Source organism: Eleutherodactylus coqui, chromosome 5 (genome assembly GCF_035609145.1).
Source record: "Eleutherodactylus coqui strain aEleCoq1 chromosome 5, aEleCoq1.hap1, whole genome shotgun sequence".
In the NCBI taxonomy this organism is placed as follows: Eukaryota; Metazoa; Chordata; class Amphibia; order Anura; family Eleutherodactylidae; genus Eleutherodactylus; species Eleutherodactylus coqui.
This window is the reverse complement of record NC_089841.1, coordinates 44,074,681-44,089,678: the sequence shown is the minus strand read 5'-3', so window position 1 is coordinate 44,089,678 and position 14,998 is coordinate 44,074,681. Positions and strand designations below refer to the sequence as shown.

At 52.9% G+C, this 14,998-nt stretch overlaps 1 protein-coding gene across 1 annotated transcript in view; it reads right to left on the bottom strand.

The window, feature by feature from the left end:
• RICTOR (RPTOR independent companion of MTOR complex 2) overlaps window positions 1–8,801 on the bottom strand; it is a 103,231-nt gene extending 94,430 nt beyond the window's left edge. Inside the window, exons 1-2 of the mRNA XM_066602402.1 lie at window positions 8,678–8,801; window positions 525–572 (exon numbers count right to left, since the gene is read on the bottom strand). Coding sequence (XP_066458499.1) covers window positions 525–572; window positions 8,678–8,726 — 97 coding nt within the window. The 5' untranslated portion in view covers window positions 8,727–8,801. The remainder of the gene's footprint in view (window positions 1–524; window positions 573–8,677) is intronic.
• Between the last annotated feature and the right edge of the window lie 6,197 nt (window positions 8,802–14,998).

Below are 14,998 nucleotides of genomic sequence, written 5' to 3'. Positions count from 1 at the left end.
CTATAACCGACACTAAAGTGTAATAAAAATGTCCCACGTTTGCATGTGAAGTGCCGATAACTCCTGTCCAGTTGTAAACTATTGATGGTGTACACTCAGGGCCGGTAGATTGACGTGGGGCCGCCATTAGGGAACCCTGCCGATCTGCTGTTCTCTGAGCCCATATACTCATGCACTGGGCTGATTTCTGCAGTAAGCAGACAGCTCTGCTCCCACTGTAGTGGTCAGGCTTTGTATTACAGGTAAAGCTAACATCGAAGTGAATGACCTGCAATTCCAAGCCTGACCACTCCAGTGGAAATGGAGCTGTCTGTTTCCTGCATGTACGTATTGGAGAACAGCTGATCAGTAGAGATCCGGTGCCGCAGACTCCCGCCAATCAAATATCGATGGCCTAATCCAAGGCTAAGCCATCAGTAGTTTACAACTGAACAACCCCTTTAAGGAGGATGTTAAATAATGACTGACCCGAATCTGGGGCTTTACAAAACGCATACAACATAGCCGACGGTGTGAAATCTTACCTCTGCTGAGATCTATAGGGACGTTCTCCTCCCCACTGTCATTTCGACCTAAAAATAAAGGAATCATCATTAGACAAAGTTTCCTCCTCGGTTGGTTTCCCCCCCTTTACATCAGCGCCCCCAGTCCTCCAGAAGATGCTACCTTCACTGCACCCTCCTACTCGGCTCCTAAAGTCACAGCTCTCTTAATAGTTGAGGCGCACGCACACGCCAGTGCCGATCCCTGTACGACACCACAGATCACGGACCCCGCATGTTACTATATGATGCCGCTAGCGAATAACTCTATATTACACTTTCCTACCAAAAGTAGTTGGACCCCTGAGCAAGAATCACAAGTAGTATTTACCTCCATATGTTAATACTTAGTGGGGCTCCATTGGCCCTAATGACATCAGATACCCTCCGTGACATACTGTCTACTAACGTCTGATACACTTCAGCTGATATTTCCCTCTATTCATCCTGCAAATGTCTGCCGAGTTCTCCCAAAGACGTTGGACGCTGTTCATATTTCCTGACTAGACATTCCAGTTCATCCCAGAGATGTTCGGTCGGGTTCAGGTTGCATCCAGTCCGAACTTGGGACATCTTTATGCTCAAACTAACGTAAAACAGCGCTGTGTTTGTGACAAGGTGCGGTGTCTGGTTGGAAGTATGGCCGACCATTCCCAGAGTATTGCCACATTGTCCACAGCACCTTCTTGTCTAGAACAGCGGTTCCCAAACTTTTTCAACCAAGGAGCCCTTCTTGAAGCAAAAGTTTATAGTGGAGCCCCATAGAGGATGTGATCAGGAAGAGGGGGGGAGGGGGGTTGGGGCATGGCTTATCACAACAGGGAGGAACGCTGCAACGTTGGATCAGCTATTGATATACATTATATTTTAAATTAACATGCAGCAGAATTAAATCCCGAACCTCATGTCAGTGTCCACACGGGTTTTGCGCAGCTTTTCCCCACAGCGCGTGGATGACATTTTCTACATCTCACCCACTTTGCTGCTGCAGCTACTGTAAATTCCATAGCAAATCTGCCCCAGTAGTAACAGCGCCCCCTGTTGCGGCCCCAGTAGTAACAGCGCCCCCTGTTGCGGCCCCAGTAGTAACAGCGCCCCCTGTTGCGGCCCCAGTAGTAACAGCGCCCTCTATTGTGGCCCCAGTAGAAATAGAGACCCCCTTTGCCGCCCCAGTAGACATAGTGACCCCCTTTGCCGCCCCAGTAGAAATAGTGACCCCCTTTGCCGCCCCAGTAGAAATAGTGACCCCCTTTGCCGCCCCAGTAGAAATAGTGACCCCCCTTTGCCGCCCCAGTAGAAATAGTGACCCCCCTTTGCCGCCCCAGTAGAAATAGTGACCCCCCTTTGCCGCCCCAGTAGAAATAGTGACCCCCCTTTGCCGCCCCAGTAGAAATAGTGACCCCCCTTTGCCGCCCCAGTAGAAATAGTGACCCCCCTTTGCCGCCCCAGTAGAAATAGTGACCCCCCTTTGCCGCCCCAGTAGAAATAGTGACCCCCCTTTGCCGCCCCAGTAGAAATAGTGACCCCCCTTTGCCGCCCCAGTAGTAATAGTGACCCCCCCTTTGCCGCCCCAGTAGTAATAGTGACCCCCCTTTGCCGCCCCAGTAGTAATAGTGACCCCCCTTTGCCGCCCCAGTAGTAATAGTGACCGCCCTTTGCCGCCCCAGTAGTAATAGTGACCCCCCTTTGCCGCCCCAGTAGAAATAGTGACCCCCCTTTGCCGCCCCAGTAGAAATAGTGACCCCCCTTTGCCGCCCCAGTAGTAATAGTGACCCCCCCTTTGCCGCCCCAGTAGTAACAGAGTCCTCCATTGCCACCCTAATAGTGATTAGGTCCCTTATTGCCACCCCAATAGTACTAGGGTCCCATACTGCCACTATGCTTTTCAGATGCAGGGAGGAGTTTAGCATAGGGGCAATTCGGACAGCAGTGGGCCCCCTTGGAGTCTAGGGCCCAGGGCGGTCGCTCCAATCATAATCTGCCATTGGTCCCCGCTCTACTCACCTCTGTAGCAGTGTCCGGAAAGCCTGTACTGAGGAAATAAGCGTGCAGGACCTTTGGTCGGCATAGCAATGCGGATCATAAGTGGAGCTGGCTCATATGATCTGCGTTGCTATGCCAACCACAGGTCCTGCACGCTTATTTCCTCATTACAGGATATGCACACATCGCTACAGAGGCGAGTAGAGCGGGGGACCTAGACCCTCCGTCGAAGCCCCTGACAATCCGGAGAGCACACTTTGGGAAACCCTGCTCTAGAATGCCCTCCGTGTTCATGGTTCTTGTCACTGCAACCAACAGACCATGACCATGCCACGTAAACCATCCCCAGACCATAATGGAACCTCCACCGTTCTTAAAGGGGTGTTCTGGTGTTTCTACGCTTCATAGGGCAGTAACATGTAATTTTGCGGTTTAATGTTATAACTAGTTTTATCACGCTGCAGGTATGCCCCCCCTTATCACGCTGCAGGTATGCCCCCCCCCCCTTAGTTCTCCGTTGGTATCCAGCGGTGACGTCCTGTAGGCTCTGCTGTGTTGCCGGTCAGCTGCTCAGTGCCTGCATATTCTGTATTGGGGATGGTTTGTACAGTAGTGAACGCTGGCAGTGGGGCATTGTGGGAGATGTAGTTTTTGCACTCCCGGCAGCCATTTTAAATAACATGGAAGTCTGAAGCCTTCAGGAGATCAGCGGTGGCAGCAAGAGGTACAGCTTAATGATTTACACAGACGTTTGGAATAATGGCAATAAGTGGGAAAGTTAGGGAAATTTTGAACGTTTTGCCCCGTCTCCAGAATCCCCCTTTCACTGTTGGCACAATGCCCTCAGGTAATAGGCGTTCCCCCGGCTCCTTCACACCCGGGTATGGACATCTCATGTGAAGACGGAGTAGTGTGATTCGTCACTCCAGAGATTGATTGTCCGCTGCTCAACTGTCCACCTTCTGTGAGAGAACTCTGACGTTTGCAGGATGAATCGAGGGAAATGCGAGCTTAAGTGTTAAGACATTACTAGAAAGTATTCCACAGCGAGTATGCGATATAGACCTCTAGGTCGCACGCCAAGCACGAATCACACAGGCCAAATGTGGCCCACCACCTCATTTTATGTGGCCCGCCAGCTGTGCAGCACACTAACAGGCGCTCGACTCACCCAGCCTGCAGCTCCGGCCAGCGGAGAGTCTGTGACAGCCGTCTCCCCCCAGCAGCGCAGGCGCGGAGGGTAGAGGTCAGCGCTCAAAGACTCAGCAGCGGATGCCGTCGGACCAGAGCGGCAGGCTGGGTGAGTGGAGCGCCTGTAAGGGATGCTGCCCAGCCGAGGGCCAGTTGTGGTGGGGGTCACTTATTACTACTGGCGCCGCTATCCCTCTATGGGGCCACAATGGGGGACCCCATCACTACCAGGGCCACTATGGAGTTCAGTTCACCACCTTATTTGAAAGTGTGAAATCCACGATGCCAATCAGCAGCATAAATGGACATTCTGCTGACCTATGATCCGCCCGCGGCGCCACTCTGCATGTTGTGCGGATGGGATCTGTTCATCGCTCATGTGAGGATCGCAGCATTTACACGACGTGTGAACAGATCCTGCAACGCTGCTGCAGTTTTTCCCCTTAAGGCCTCCTTCCCACGAACGGATTTCCGCCGCGTAATTCGCGGCGAAAATCCGCTGCGTTGCCCGCAGCTATTAGGTTCTATTGAATCTAATAGCACAATGCTCACGATGCGTAATTCCAGTGCGGAATTACGCACCGCGATTTCTCCCGTCCTCACCCGCAGCATGCTCTATTTTCTGCGGGTGAGGACGGGCTGTACGCACTGACGGCTTCCATTGCAGTCAATGGAAGCCGTCCGTTCACGCTATCTCCCGCTGTAACCAGCGGGAGATAGCGTGAAAAAACGCTTTCCCGCCCACCGCCGCGCGTCATCTGACGCCAAATGACGCGGCCGGCCGCGTCACGTGACACGGCCGGCCGCGTCACGTGACACGCTCGGTGACGCGGCGGTGGTGGGCGGGGAAGCGATTTCACGCTATCTCCCGCAGGTAAGTATAGGGGCTCTGGGGGGCGCCGTGACGGGCTTCACAGCGTAATATTACGCGGCGGAGCCCGTCACGCTCGTGGGAAGGAGGCCTTATTCTTGTTTTTTTATCCCTACTCTCAAGAATTATAACTCTTATTTATCCTTATTTCCTCCAAAAACAGAGCAGAGACGGAAAAACCCTGACGGGCGTCCCAAGGCCGGCTTCACACGGACGAGAATCTCACGCACGATTTGTGGTTCCGAGGCGCACAAATATGACCCCCATTCTTCTGGGCGGGGCCATACACGAGTGATGTTTGCCCGCTTCGTCCTACCTTTGGGCGTGCCCAGGCATCACCCATTGTTGTCAATGGGGCCGGTGGCAGCATCGCCCGCTAGGGGTACATGAGTGCGGTGTGAGGTTACCCACCGAAAACAGGATACAGTCCGCGATCCTCCGCTGCAGCAGAGGAGGGGGATCGCTACTTCCCCCGAAGTGATGCAAGACTTGTAGACCCAAAACCGCCTTGCGCCTGCAGGGAGATCCCACGTTCTTCAATGCAATATCGGAGCGAGTTTCACAGCCAGATACTGCGACTGCCCAAGTGAAGTTGGTCCACAGGGCGTATGATTACCGCATATTACGTGAGCGCCCGTGTGATAAGTGGTGCGAGTGGTCCAATGGGCTTTCAGCCCCACGTATCGCGCAGTACACATCCGCCCGTGTCAGCGAGCCCTTAGATTTACGTTGCGCCCTTCCAGCAATGATTGTCACATCCAAACACGTTTGTGGTGCAAGTGACTAACATCGGAGTACTGCCCCCTGGTGACGGCAGTGCAGACGCTACAGGCGGTTATGTTCCCACTACTGGAAAGGAATAACACTGCGTGCAGCGCCATACGTCTCGCCAAAAAGACGGGAAGCATGAAGGTCATTAGAGAGCACAGCACACATGCAGACGGCTCTCTCCCGCGTCGTCCCCTCTGGCTTTGGTGTCCAGCCTATTGCCCCATCTAAGATTGGCGCAGTTGCAGAGTAATAGGTGCGGCCAGGACTCGGCGGGCAGATGTAGGCTTACAACATCTACTGTGCCAGAGGTCACACATCGCTGCTCTATAAAGGTCATTCATATATATATATATATATATATATATATATATGCCTCAAAGCCACGGTTTTTAAATGGGATATTTCGCCTGGCGCCATCCTGCAACTTCGCTCTGAACCGACCCTTCATTCTCATGAGAACTCCCCTCCGCAATGGGTGGAACGGATTCTTGTGCTGCATACTGTCTACAAATACAAGTAATCGGAACCTTTTTTTCACTCTTAATGACATTTTCATACTGAGCGGCAGCCTTAAATCAGGTAAATGTTGCAGGGAGGTAGCAGACAGCGGGCACGCCATGGGTAACAGGTAACTGCTCTATGGATCCACCCTGAACGGCATTCATAGAACTATCCCAGTAGGCCTCCATTGTTGTGAATGGGATACTTCTTTGGGCACCATACTGCAACTTTAACCAATCCTTCATTAGGACACCACGGGGCAGATGCCACGGCTACCCGATCACTGAGTGGCAGCACGTCCGAAGCTTTCTCCCAACTCAATAACATTGTATGGATTTATACTGAATGCGCCAATAGCATCCGGCAAAAGTCACAGTTAGGAAGTGGTCTTCAGACAGCTGGGGGCGCTGCAGGTTACAGATCGCTGTTCTAAGGATACGCCATAAGTGTTATACTTCTAAATATCCCTTTAAGCTCTTGTTGTCTTAAAGGGGTTTTCAGTTTTGAACCCCAGGTGATCTGAACCTTTTCTCCTTTTCAATGGCATTTCTATACTCCGCAGGCGGATCTGGTAAAAGTTGCAGGAGGAAGCGGCTGGTAGTCAGAGTTTTGCAACAGCTGTAGGATGCTGACATTTATGGTAAATATATAGAACTATCCCTTTAAAGGGGTTGTCCCGCGAAAGCAAGTGGGGGTATACACTTCTGTATGGCCATATTAATGCACTTTGTAATATACATCGTGCATTAAATATGAGCCATACAGAAGTTATTCACTTACCTGCTCCGTTGCTGGCGTCCTCGTCTCCATGGTGCCGTCTAAATTCTGATGTCTTCTGGCGTTTTTAGACGCGCTTGCGCAGTCCGGTCTTCTCCCTGGTGAATGGGGCCGCTCGTGCCGGAGAGCTGGTCCTCGTAGCTCCGCCCCGTCACGTGTGCCGATTCCAGCCAATCAGGAGACTGGAATCGGCAATGGACCGCACAGAGCCCACGGTGCATCGTGGGTGAAGATCCCGGCGGCCATCTTGGTAAGGTAAGGAAGAAGTCGCTGCAGCGCGGGGATTCGGGTAAGTCCTAAATGTTTTTTTTTTAACCCATCCCTTGGGTTTGTCTCGTGCCGAACGGGGGGCCTATTGAATAAAAAAAACACCCGTTTCGGCGCGGGACAACCCCTTTAAGCCTCTCTTGTCTTAAATGAGGCATCTCTCTGCGCACCGTACTGCAACTTTAACCAACCCTTCACTATGACAGCACCCACACCGGGCACACCCCACAGCTACCCTAATGGCAACAAGCAGCCCGTCTGAACAACATGTTGATGGGCTCTCCAACCGCTGGGGCACTACAGGGTGCGGACCGCTGGGGCACTACAGGGTGCGGACCGCTGGGGCACTACAGGGTGCGGACCGCTGGGGCACTACAGGGTGCGGACCGCTGGGGCACTACAGGGTGCGGACCGCTGGGGCACTACAGGGTGCGGACCGCTGGGGCACTACAGGGTGCGGACCGCTGGGGCACTACAGGGTGCGGACCGCTGGTCTATTGGGGATCCCATAAAGGTCATACATAGAAATGTCTCTAAGCCTCCATTGTCTTAAATGGGCCATTTCTCCCACCGCCATCCTGCAACTTTAGCTCAATCCAACAATTCGTCATGACAACACAGGCCCCGCAGCTCCGGGCAGATCCTCGGCCACCTGCACCCCGTGTCGTCACCAAATCCAAGTCATCTGGACCTTTTTATTCTAATTAACGGATAGCGCGGCGCCCTCAAATTAGACAAAAATGGCATCAGGAAGCGGCTGGGGTGGTTTGGATCAGCTGGGCACCACCGCTGTGCCACGGATGACTTTCATGGTAAATATGTAGAAGTGTCCCTTTAAGCTTCCATCGCCTTAATGGGGATATTCCTTCCAGCACCGTCCTGCGACTTTAGCATGAACCAACAATTTACCACAATGACACCACCCACCCCGTAGGACGGACGGACACTGCGGCTACCTGGGTCACCCAATACCAGTCATCTTAACCGCTTTCCCGTCTCGAGGACGTTTTTACCCGACTTATACTCAGCGGGCAATCACGGATCGGACAAGCGCTGCATCGGGAGCGGCGGGGGGTGGTGGTGTCCCTACAGCCGGGGCGTCGCTGACCGCTGCATCGGGAGCGGCGGGAGGTTGTGGTGTCCCTACAGCCGGGGCGTCGCTGACCGCTGCATCGGGAGCGGCGGGAGGTTGTGGTGTCCCTACAGCCGGAGCGTCGCTGACCGCTGCTCTACGGACCCGCCATATATGTCAGACGTATAAATACCCCTTCCATTGTCCTAAATGGGCCGTTTCGCCCGATGCCATCCTGCGACTTCAGCGTGTGCCGGCCCTTCGGACGGACGCCGCCAAGTCATATGAACCTTTTTACATCCCTGATGGCATTTTTCACCGCCGCGTCCCCGTCACACGGAAGTTGCGGTGGGGTAGCGGCGACATACTGCGTGGCACTGATCCATGGGCAGCAGCGGGTGTCGTCATGGCTACAGAGCACTGGGAAGAGGTGACACCTGTCCTGGCACAGGGAGGAAGCGCCCAGCCGGGCATCAGAGGACATGACAGGTAAACATCTGCCAGGGAGGGGGCTGGGCACAGGGGCGCGGGGCAGGGCTGCTGGCAGGGGAAGGCACACACCTATGATGCCCCCCACCCGGGAGATACCAAGAGGGCTGCGGCCGGGGGGGTTGGGCTGTCTGTCCCTACTGTGTCCCCTCATCCCCCAGCTTCCTCTCCCGCCCGGACGCAGACCTCCAGAACCCCACCCTGCTCGGTTACCTCTTATCCTGAGGTGCCGGAGGGAGCGGGCGCGGATGCTGGCCGCCATGTTCCTCGGTGGGGAGACATTCACAACACCGGAAATATCGCTCCCTCTCGCGAGAGGACGGCGGCAGAGGGCGGGGAGGCTGCGGACGGGAGGACGGCAGGGGCTGCTAGTTTTGACAGGGCGGGGACCGAGGCTTTTTCGACGGGAGACAGGAAGACGCCCTCGGGGGCGCAACAGAAATTTTGAATGCGAGGAATGAGATACGTCGTTGCAGAGGCCGCGGCGGCCATATTTGTGATGGGCAAGTTCCAGCCAAGGCTTCAGAAAATGTAGGATGTTTTCTTTTTCCCTACATTTTCACGTCCTAGATCCATTCTGTGCGCTCTAAATAAAGTTTTATTAACACAAACGGTAAAAAAAAAAACTAAGGCTGCATTAACTCGTCATAAACTACTATACTACAAGTCCCAGCATCCTATGCTTTCGTAGGCTTTATTGTCCCGAGGCGCCCTGACCGTGAGGCGGGGTAAACGGTGAAGTTTAACCTCCACTCTCACCTCAGACCTTGTGCTACTGAGGGAGGCGCAGTGTTCATTACTCCGCCACGGGGGATACAACGGGACAGGTGAAATACCGGGCAGCCAATCAAAGAACAGCTCGTTTACTCTGATTGGTTGCTTTGATGACTTCGCTGACCAATGGAGTTATATCAGACTGGTAGCGAGGCAGAATGAATGAACTTGCCTCTGATTGGCTGTGGGCTTCACTCCTCCAACCAGCAGGAAGAGGTCTCTGACAGACACGTGAATGAGTAAGCGTTAGTCTGATTGGCTACCAAGATGACTTCACGGACCAATGGAGAAATAGCAAAGTTCGTAGTATGGCAGAATGAATGAACTTCCTTGTGATTGGTTGCAGGCTTGACTCCTCAGCCAATTGGAAAAGACAAGATGCTGGCTTCATATTTCTGACCAATAGGGAAAGAGCAGGCTGGCAGTGAATGAATAAAGTACACTGTGATTGGCTGGCACGGTTCACTTTTAGCATGTTTTAAAAATTAATTTGGCACATGACCAGGTGTAGATTTGTGCCATTTATAGCCTACATTTCGGTGACCACACCCACTTTTCATAATTTTTCGAATTAGCTGCGTAATGGGGAAAATAGCATTTTTTCCCCACATTTCAAACCAAAACGTCAGGGACGGCCATTGAGCCTATGTGAATAATAATGGGGCCCGCGACTCCCATGAGTGCCGCACCCCGGGGTCAGCCCCCACTGATCACACATCGATGGCCGATCCTAGGGGTCTTTCTGAAGTCATGGCCTAGCATGTCATAAGCAGGGACAGAAAAATATATTCAGCCCCCGGCAGTCTGTATACCCCCCCCCCCCCGCAGGGCCCCTTCGCAGTGCCAGTTTAAGGTGCAGACTTGGGTTCGGCCCCTCATGCCCATCTCTTGTCCAGCTGCAGGCGCCACTGCTCTGGACCATAAAGTCCGGACTCTGTGCGCAGAGCGGGGTGTTGAGGTCCTGTATTATGAGGGGATCTGCAGATAAGGACTACTTGTGGGACTCCCTTATACACAGCGTCCTGACATTAAAGGGGTGTTCCTATCTTGTCATGACCAGCTTGTCATGGCCGAGATAGGAAAACCGGACTGTTCGGCTCAACCCCGGTCAGAAAGAGCCGAGTGCTGCTTCCGTAGCTCTCACAGAGCGATCTTAATGAGCTGCACCTGCAGTTACCAGCGCCAGCCACTACCCGGGGTGGAGCAATCGCTCCATACCTATGTGTGTTCCAGCGCTGGCAGCAAACACCCAACCGACTGTTCGGCCAAAGTCCTGAGCGGTGGACCTCAGCCAATGAGCCACCCTGGGGATAGATCAGCAATGGTACTTACCCTTAAAAGCCCTTTAAGAGCCCCTCATGACCTCCATTAAAGGGAATCTGTCACCTACTTTTAGCCCAATCAGCTAAGCTTATGGACTAAAGGTAGGTGACCCGCTGAGTCCAGGGATGTGATTGTTATACTTACCTCCCCGTCGTTCCCCCGGTGTCAGGGCTGGAAGCTGCCGCTCCATGCTAAGTAGTCCGCCCATTATAAAATTAGAGCGGGAGGACTACTTAGCAGCGCCGCTCAATGCACTGCAGCGCTGACACCGGGGGAACAACAGGGGAGGTAAGTATAACATCCCCGGACGCAGCGGGTTACCTACTTCTAGCCCAGAAGCTGAGCTCATAGGGCTAAAAGTAGGTGACAGAGTATCTTTAAGTGATAATGCCCCTCATGGCGCCATTCACAATAACGCCCCCCATGACCCCGTTTTATATCATACTCCTCATAGCCTTGTTGAGTAGTAATGCCCCATTACATAATAGCACCCTTCATGACCCCTTTTGTTAGTAATGCCCCTCATGGCCCTATTTAGTAATAATGCCCCTCATGGCCTGGTTTGGTAAAAATGCCCCATTGCCCCTCATGGTCCAGTTTATGCCCTTTGTAGCCATTTAAAACCCCCAGCTATACTCACCTGCATCTGTCCTCCCACTCCCGGCTTCTGCAGTCTCTGATGGTCTCCCACTGTCTTTTATGTGAATGCTACGGCCAGCCCCCAGCTTCAACATTATCCACAGATCCCCCATAGCAGCGTGTTATCTGCACATTCTCCAAAAGAGTGTGTCTTCAACAGTTCCTGCATAACAATGTGTCCTCCACAGATCCCTCCATAATAGTGTCAGCCGCAGAGCCTTCATAATAGTCTGTCATCTGGAGGTCCCCCATAACATTGTCTCATCCGCAGATACCCCATAACAGTGTGTCCTCCACAGATCCCCCCATAACCGTGTCCTCCACAGATCCCCCCCATAATTATGTGTCCTCCACAGATCCCCCTATAATAGTGTGTCCTTCACAGATTCCCCCCATAAAAGTGTGTCCTCCGCAGATCCCCCCCATAATTATGTGTCCTCCACAGATCCCCCCATAAAAGTGTGTCCTCCGCAGATCCCCCCCATAATTATGTGTCCTCCACACATCCCCCTATAATAGTGTGTCCTCCACAGATCCCCTATAAGTGTGTCCATCCCAGATTCCCCGTAAGTGTGTCCTTCACAGATCTGCTCCATAACTATGTGACCTCTGCAGATCCCCGATAATAGTGCGTCCTCCCCAGATCCCAATAAGTGTGTCCTTCCACAGATAACCCCTCATAACAGTGTGTCCTCCCCAAACCCCCCATAATAGTGTGTCCTCCGCAGATCCCCCATAATAGTGTGTCCTCCACAGATCCCTCCCAAAATTATGTGACCTCCACAGATCCCCCATAATAGTGTGTCCTGCACAGATCCCTCCCATACCTATGTGATCTCCACAGATCCCCAGAACAGTGTGTCCTCCGCAGATCCCCATAACAGTGTGTCCTCCGCAGATCCCCATAACAGTGTGTCCTCCGCAGATCCCCCATAACAATGTCTCCTTGCCAGATCCCCCATAAGTGTGTCCTCCACAGATCCCCCCATAAGTATGTGTCCTCCACAGATCCCCCTATAATAGTGTGTCCTCCGCAGATCCCCATAAGTGGGTCCTTCCACAGATAACCTCTCTAACAGTGTGTCCTCCGCAGATCCCCCATAACAGTGTGTCCTCCGCAGATCCCCCATAACAGTGTGTCCCCTGCAGATCCCCCATAATCGTGTGTCCTCCGCAGATCCCCATAACAGTGTGTCCTCCCCAAACCCCCCATAATAGTGTGTCCTCTGCAGATCCCTCCCATAACTATGTGACCTCCACAGATCCCCATAACAGTCTGTCCTCCGCAGATCCTCATAAAAGTGTGTCCTCCGCAGATCCCCATAACAGTATGTCCTCCACAGATCCCCCATAACTGTGTCCTCCACAGATCCCCCATAATAGTGTGTCCTCCACAGATCCCCCATAACAGTGTGTCCTCCACAGATCCCCATAATAGTGTGTACCCTGCAGATCCCCCATAACAGTGTCTCCTCCGCAGATCCCCATAACAGTGTGTCCTCCGCAGATCCCTATAACAGTGTGTCCTCCGCAGATCCCCCATAATAGTGTGTCCTCCACAGATCCCCATAACAGTGTGTCCTCCGCAGATCCCCATAACAGTGTGTCCTCCGCAGATCCCCATAACAGTGTGTCCTCCGCAGATCCCCATAACAGTGTGTCCTCTGCAGATCCCCTTAATAGTGTGTCCTCCACAGATCCCTCCCATAACTATGTGACCTCCGCAGATCCCCCATAACAGTGTGTCCTCCACAGATCCCCCATAAGTGTGTCCTCCACAGATCCCCCATAACAGTGTGTCCTCCACAGATCCCCCATAACAGTGTGTCCTCCGTAGATCCCCATAACAGTGTGTCCTCCGCAGATCCCCATAACAGTGTGTCCACTGCAGATCCCCCATAACAGTGTGTCCTCCGTAGATCCCCCATAACAGTGTGTCCTCCGTAGATCCCCATAACAGTGTGTCCTCCACAGATCCCCCATAACAGTGTGTCCTCCGCAGATCCCCCATAACAGTGTGTCCTCCGTAGATCCCCATAACAGTGTGTCCTCCACAGATCCCCCATAACAGTGTGTCCTCCACAGATCCCCCATAACAGTGTGTCCTCCGTAGATCCCCATAACAGTGTGTCCTCCGCAGATCCCCATAACAGTGTGTCCACTGCAGATCCCCCATAACAGTGTGTCCTCCGTAGATCCCCCATAACAGTGTGTCCTCCGTAGATCCCCATAACAGTGTGTCCTCCACAGATCCCCCATAACAGTGTGTCCTCCGCAGATCCCCCATAACAGTGTGTCCTCCGTAGATCCCCATAACAGTGTGTCCTCCACAGATCCCCCATAACAGTGTGTCCTCCACAGATCCCCCATAACAGTGTGTCCTCCGTAGATCCCCATAACAGTGTGTCCTCCGTAGATCCCCATAACAGTGTGTCCTCCGCAGATCCCCATAACAGTGTGTCCTCCGTAGATCCCCCATAACAGTGTGTCCTCCGTAGATCCCCATAACAGTGTGTCCTCCACAGATCCCCCATAACAGTGTGTCCTCCGCAGATCCCCCATAACAGTGTGTCCTCCGTAGATCCCCATAACAGTGTGTCCTCCACAGATCCCCCATAACAGTGTGTCCTCCACAGATCCCCCATAACAGTGTGTCCTCCGTAGATCCCCATAACAGTGTGTCCTCCGCAGATCCCCATAACAGTGTGTCCTCCGCAGATCCCCATAACAGTGTGTCCTCCGCAGATCCCCATAACAGTGTGTCCTCCACAGATCCCCATAACAGTGTGTCCTCCGCAGATCCCCATAACAGTGTGTCCTCCACAGATCCCCATAACAGTGTGTCCTCCACAGATCCCCATAACAATGTGTCCTCCGCAGATCCCTATAACAGTGTGTCCTCCGCAGATCCCCCATAACAGTGTGTCCTCCGCAGATCCCCCATAATAGTGTGTCCTCCGCAGATCCCCCATAACAGTGTGTCCTCCGTAGAACCCCATAACAGTGTGTCCCCTGCAGATCCCCCATAACAGTGTGTCCTCCGCAGATCCCCATCACAGTGTGTCCTCCGCAGATCCCCCAAAAGTGTGTCCTCCATAGATCCCCATAACAGTGTGTCCTCCGCAGATCCCCCATAAGTGTGTCCTCCATAGATCCCCATAAGTGTGTCCTCCACAGATCCCCCATAACAGTGTGTCCTCCGCAGATCCCGCATAATAGTGTGTCCTCCGCAGATCCCCCATAACAGTGTGTCCTCCGCAGATCCCCCATAAGTGTGTCCTCCGTAGATCCCCATAACAGTGTGTCCTCCACAGATCCCCCCGTAACAGTGTGTCCTCCACAGATCCCCCCGTAACAGTGTGTCCCCTGCAGATCCCCCATAACAGTATGTCCTCCACAGATCCCCATTATAGTGTGTCCCCTGCAGATCCCCCATAACAATGTGCCACCCTGAGTTCCATTGCAGTTATTCTTTGCCATGTTTCAACCAATATGGGATTCCACACAACATCACATGGCAGTCACCCAGCTTTCTAAGACTCCTGAGTGGTCTGTCTGCCTTAATATGCAAGATAATTAATAAAGTTAATTTTGTGCTTTATAAGAAAGTCTGGCGTTCAGGACTCCCGAACCCACACAGCGCCCCCTGAAGGAGCCGCAGCAGTGAGCAGGTTTTATGTCACCTAGCTTCCTTACAAAAGGAGAAGTAGGACCTTTATAATAATGCTGCCTTGTTATAGTGAAGAATCCGGAACCTTCTCTTGCTAATATCAGATGTTTGTGGAGTGGGCCCTCTAG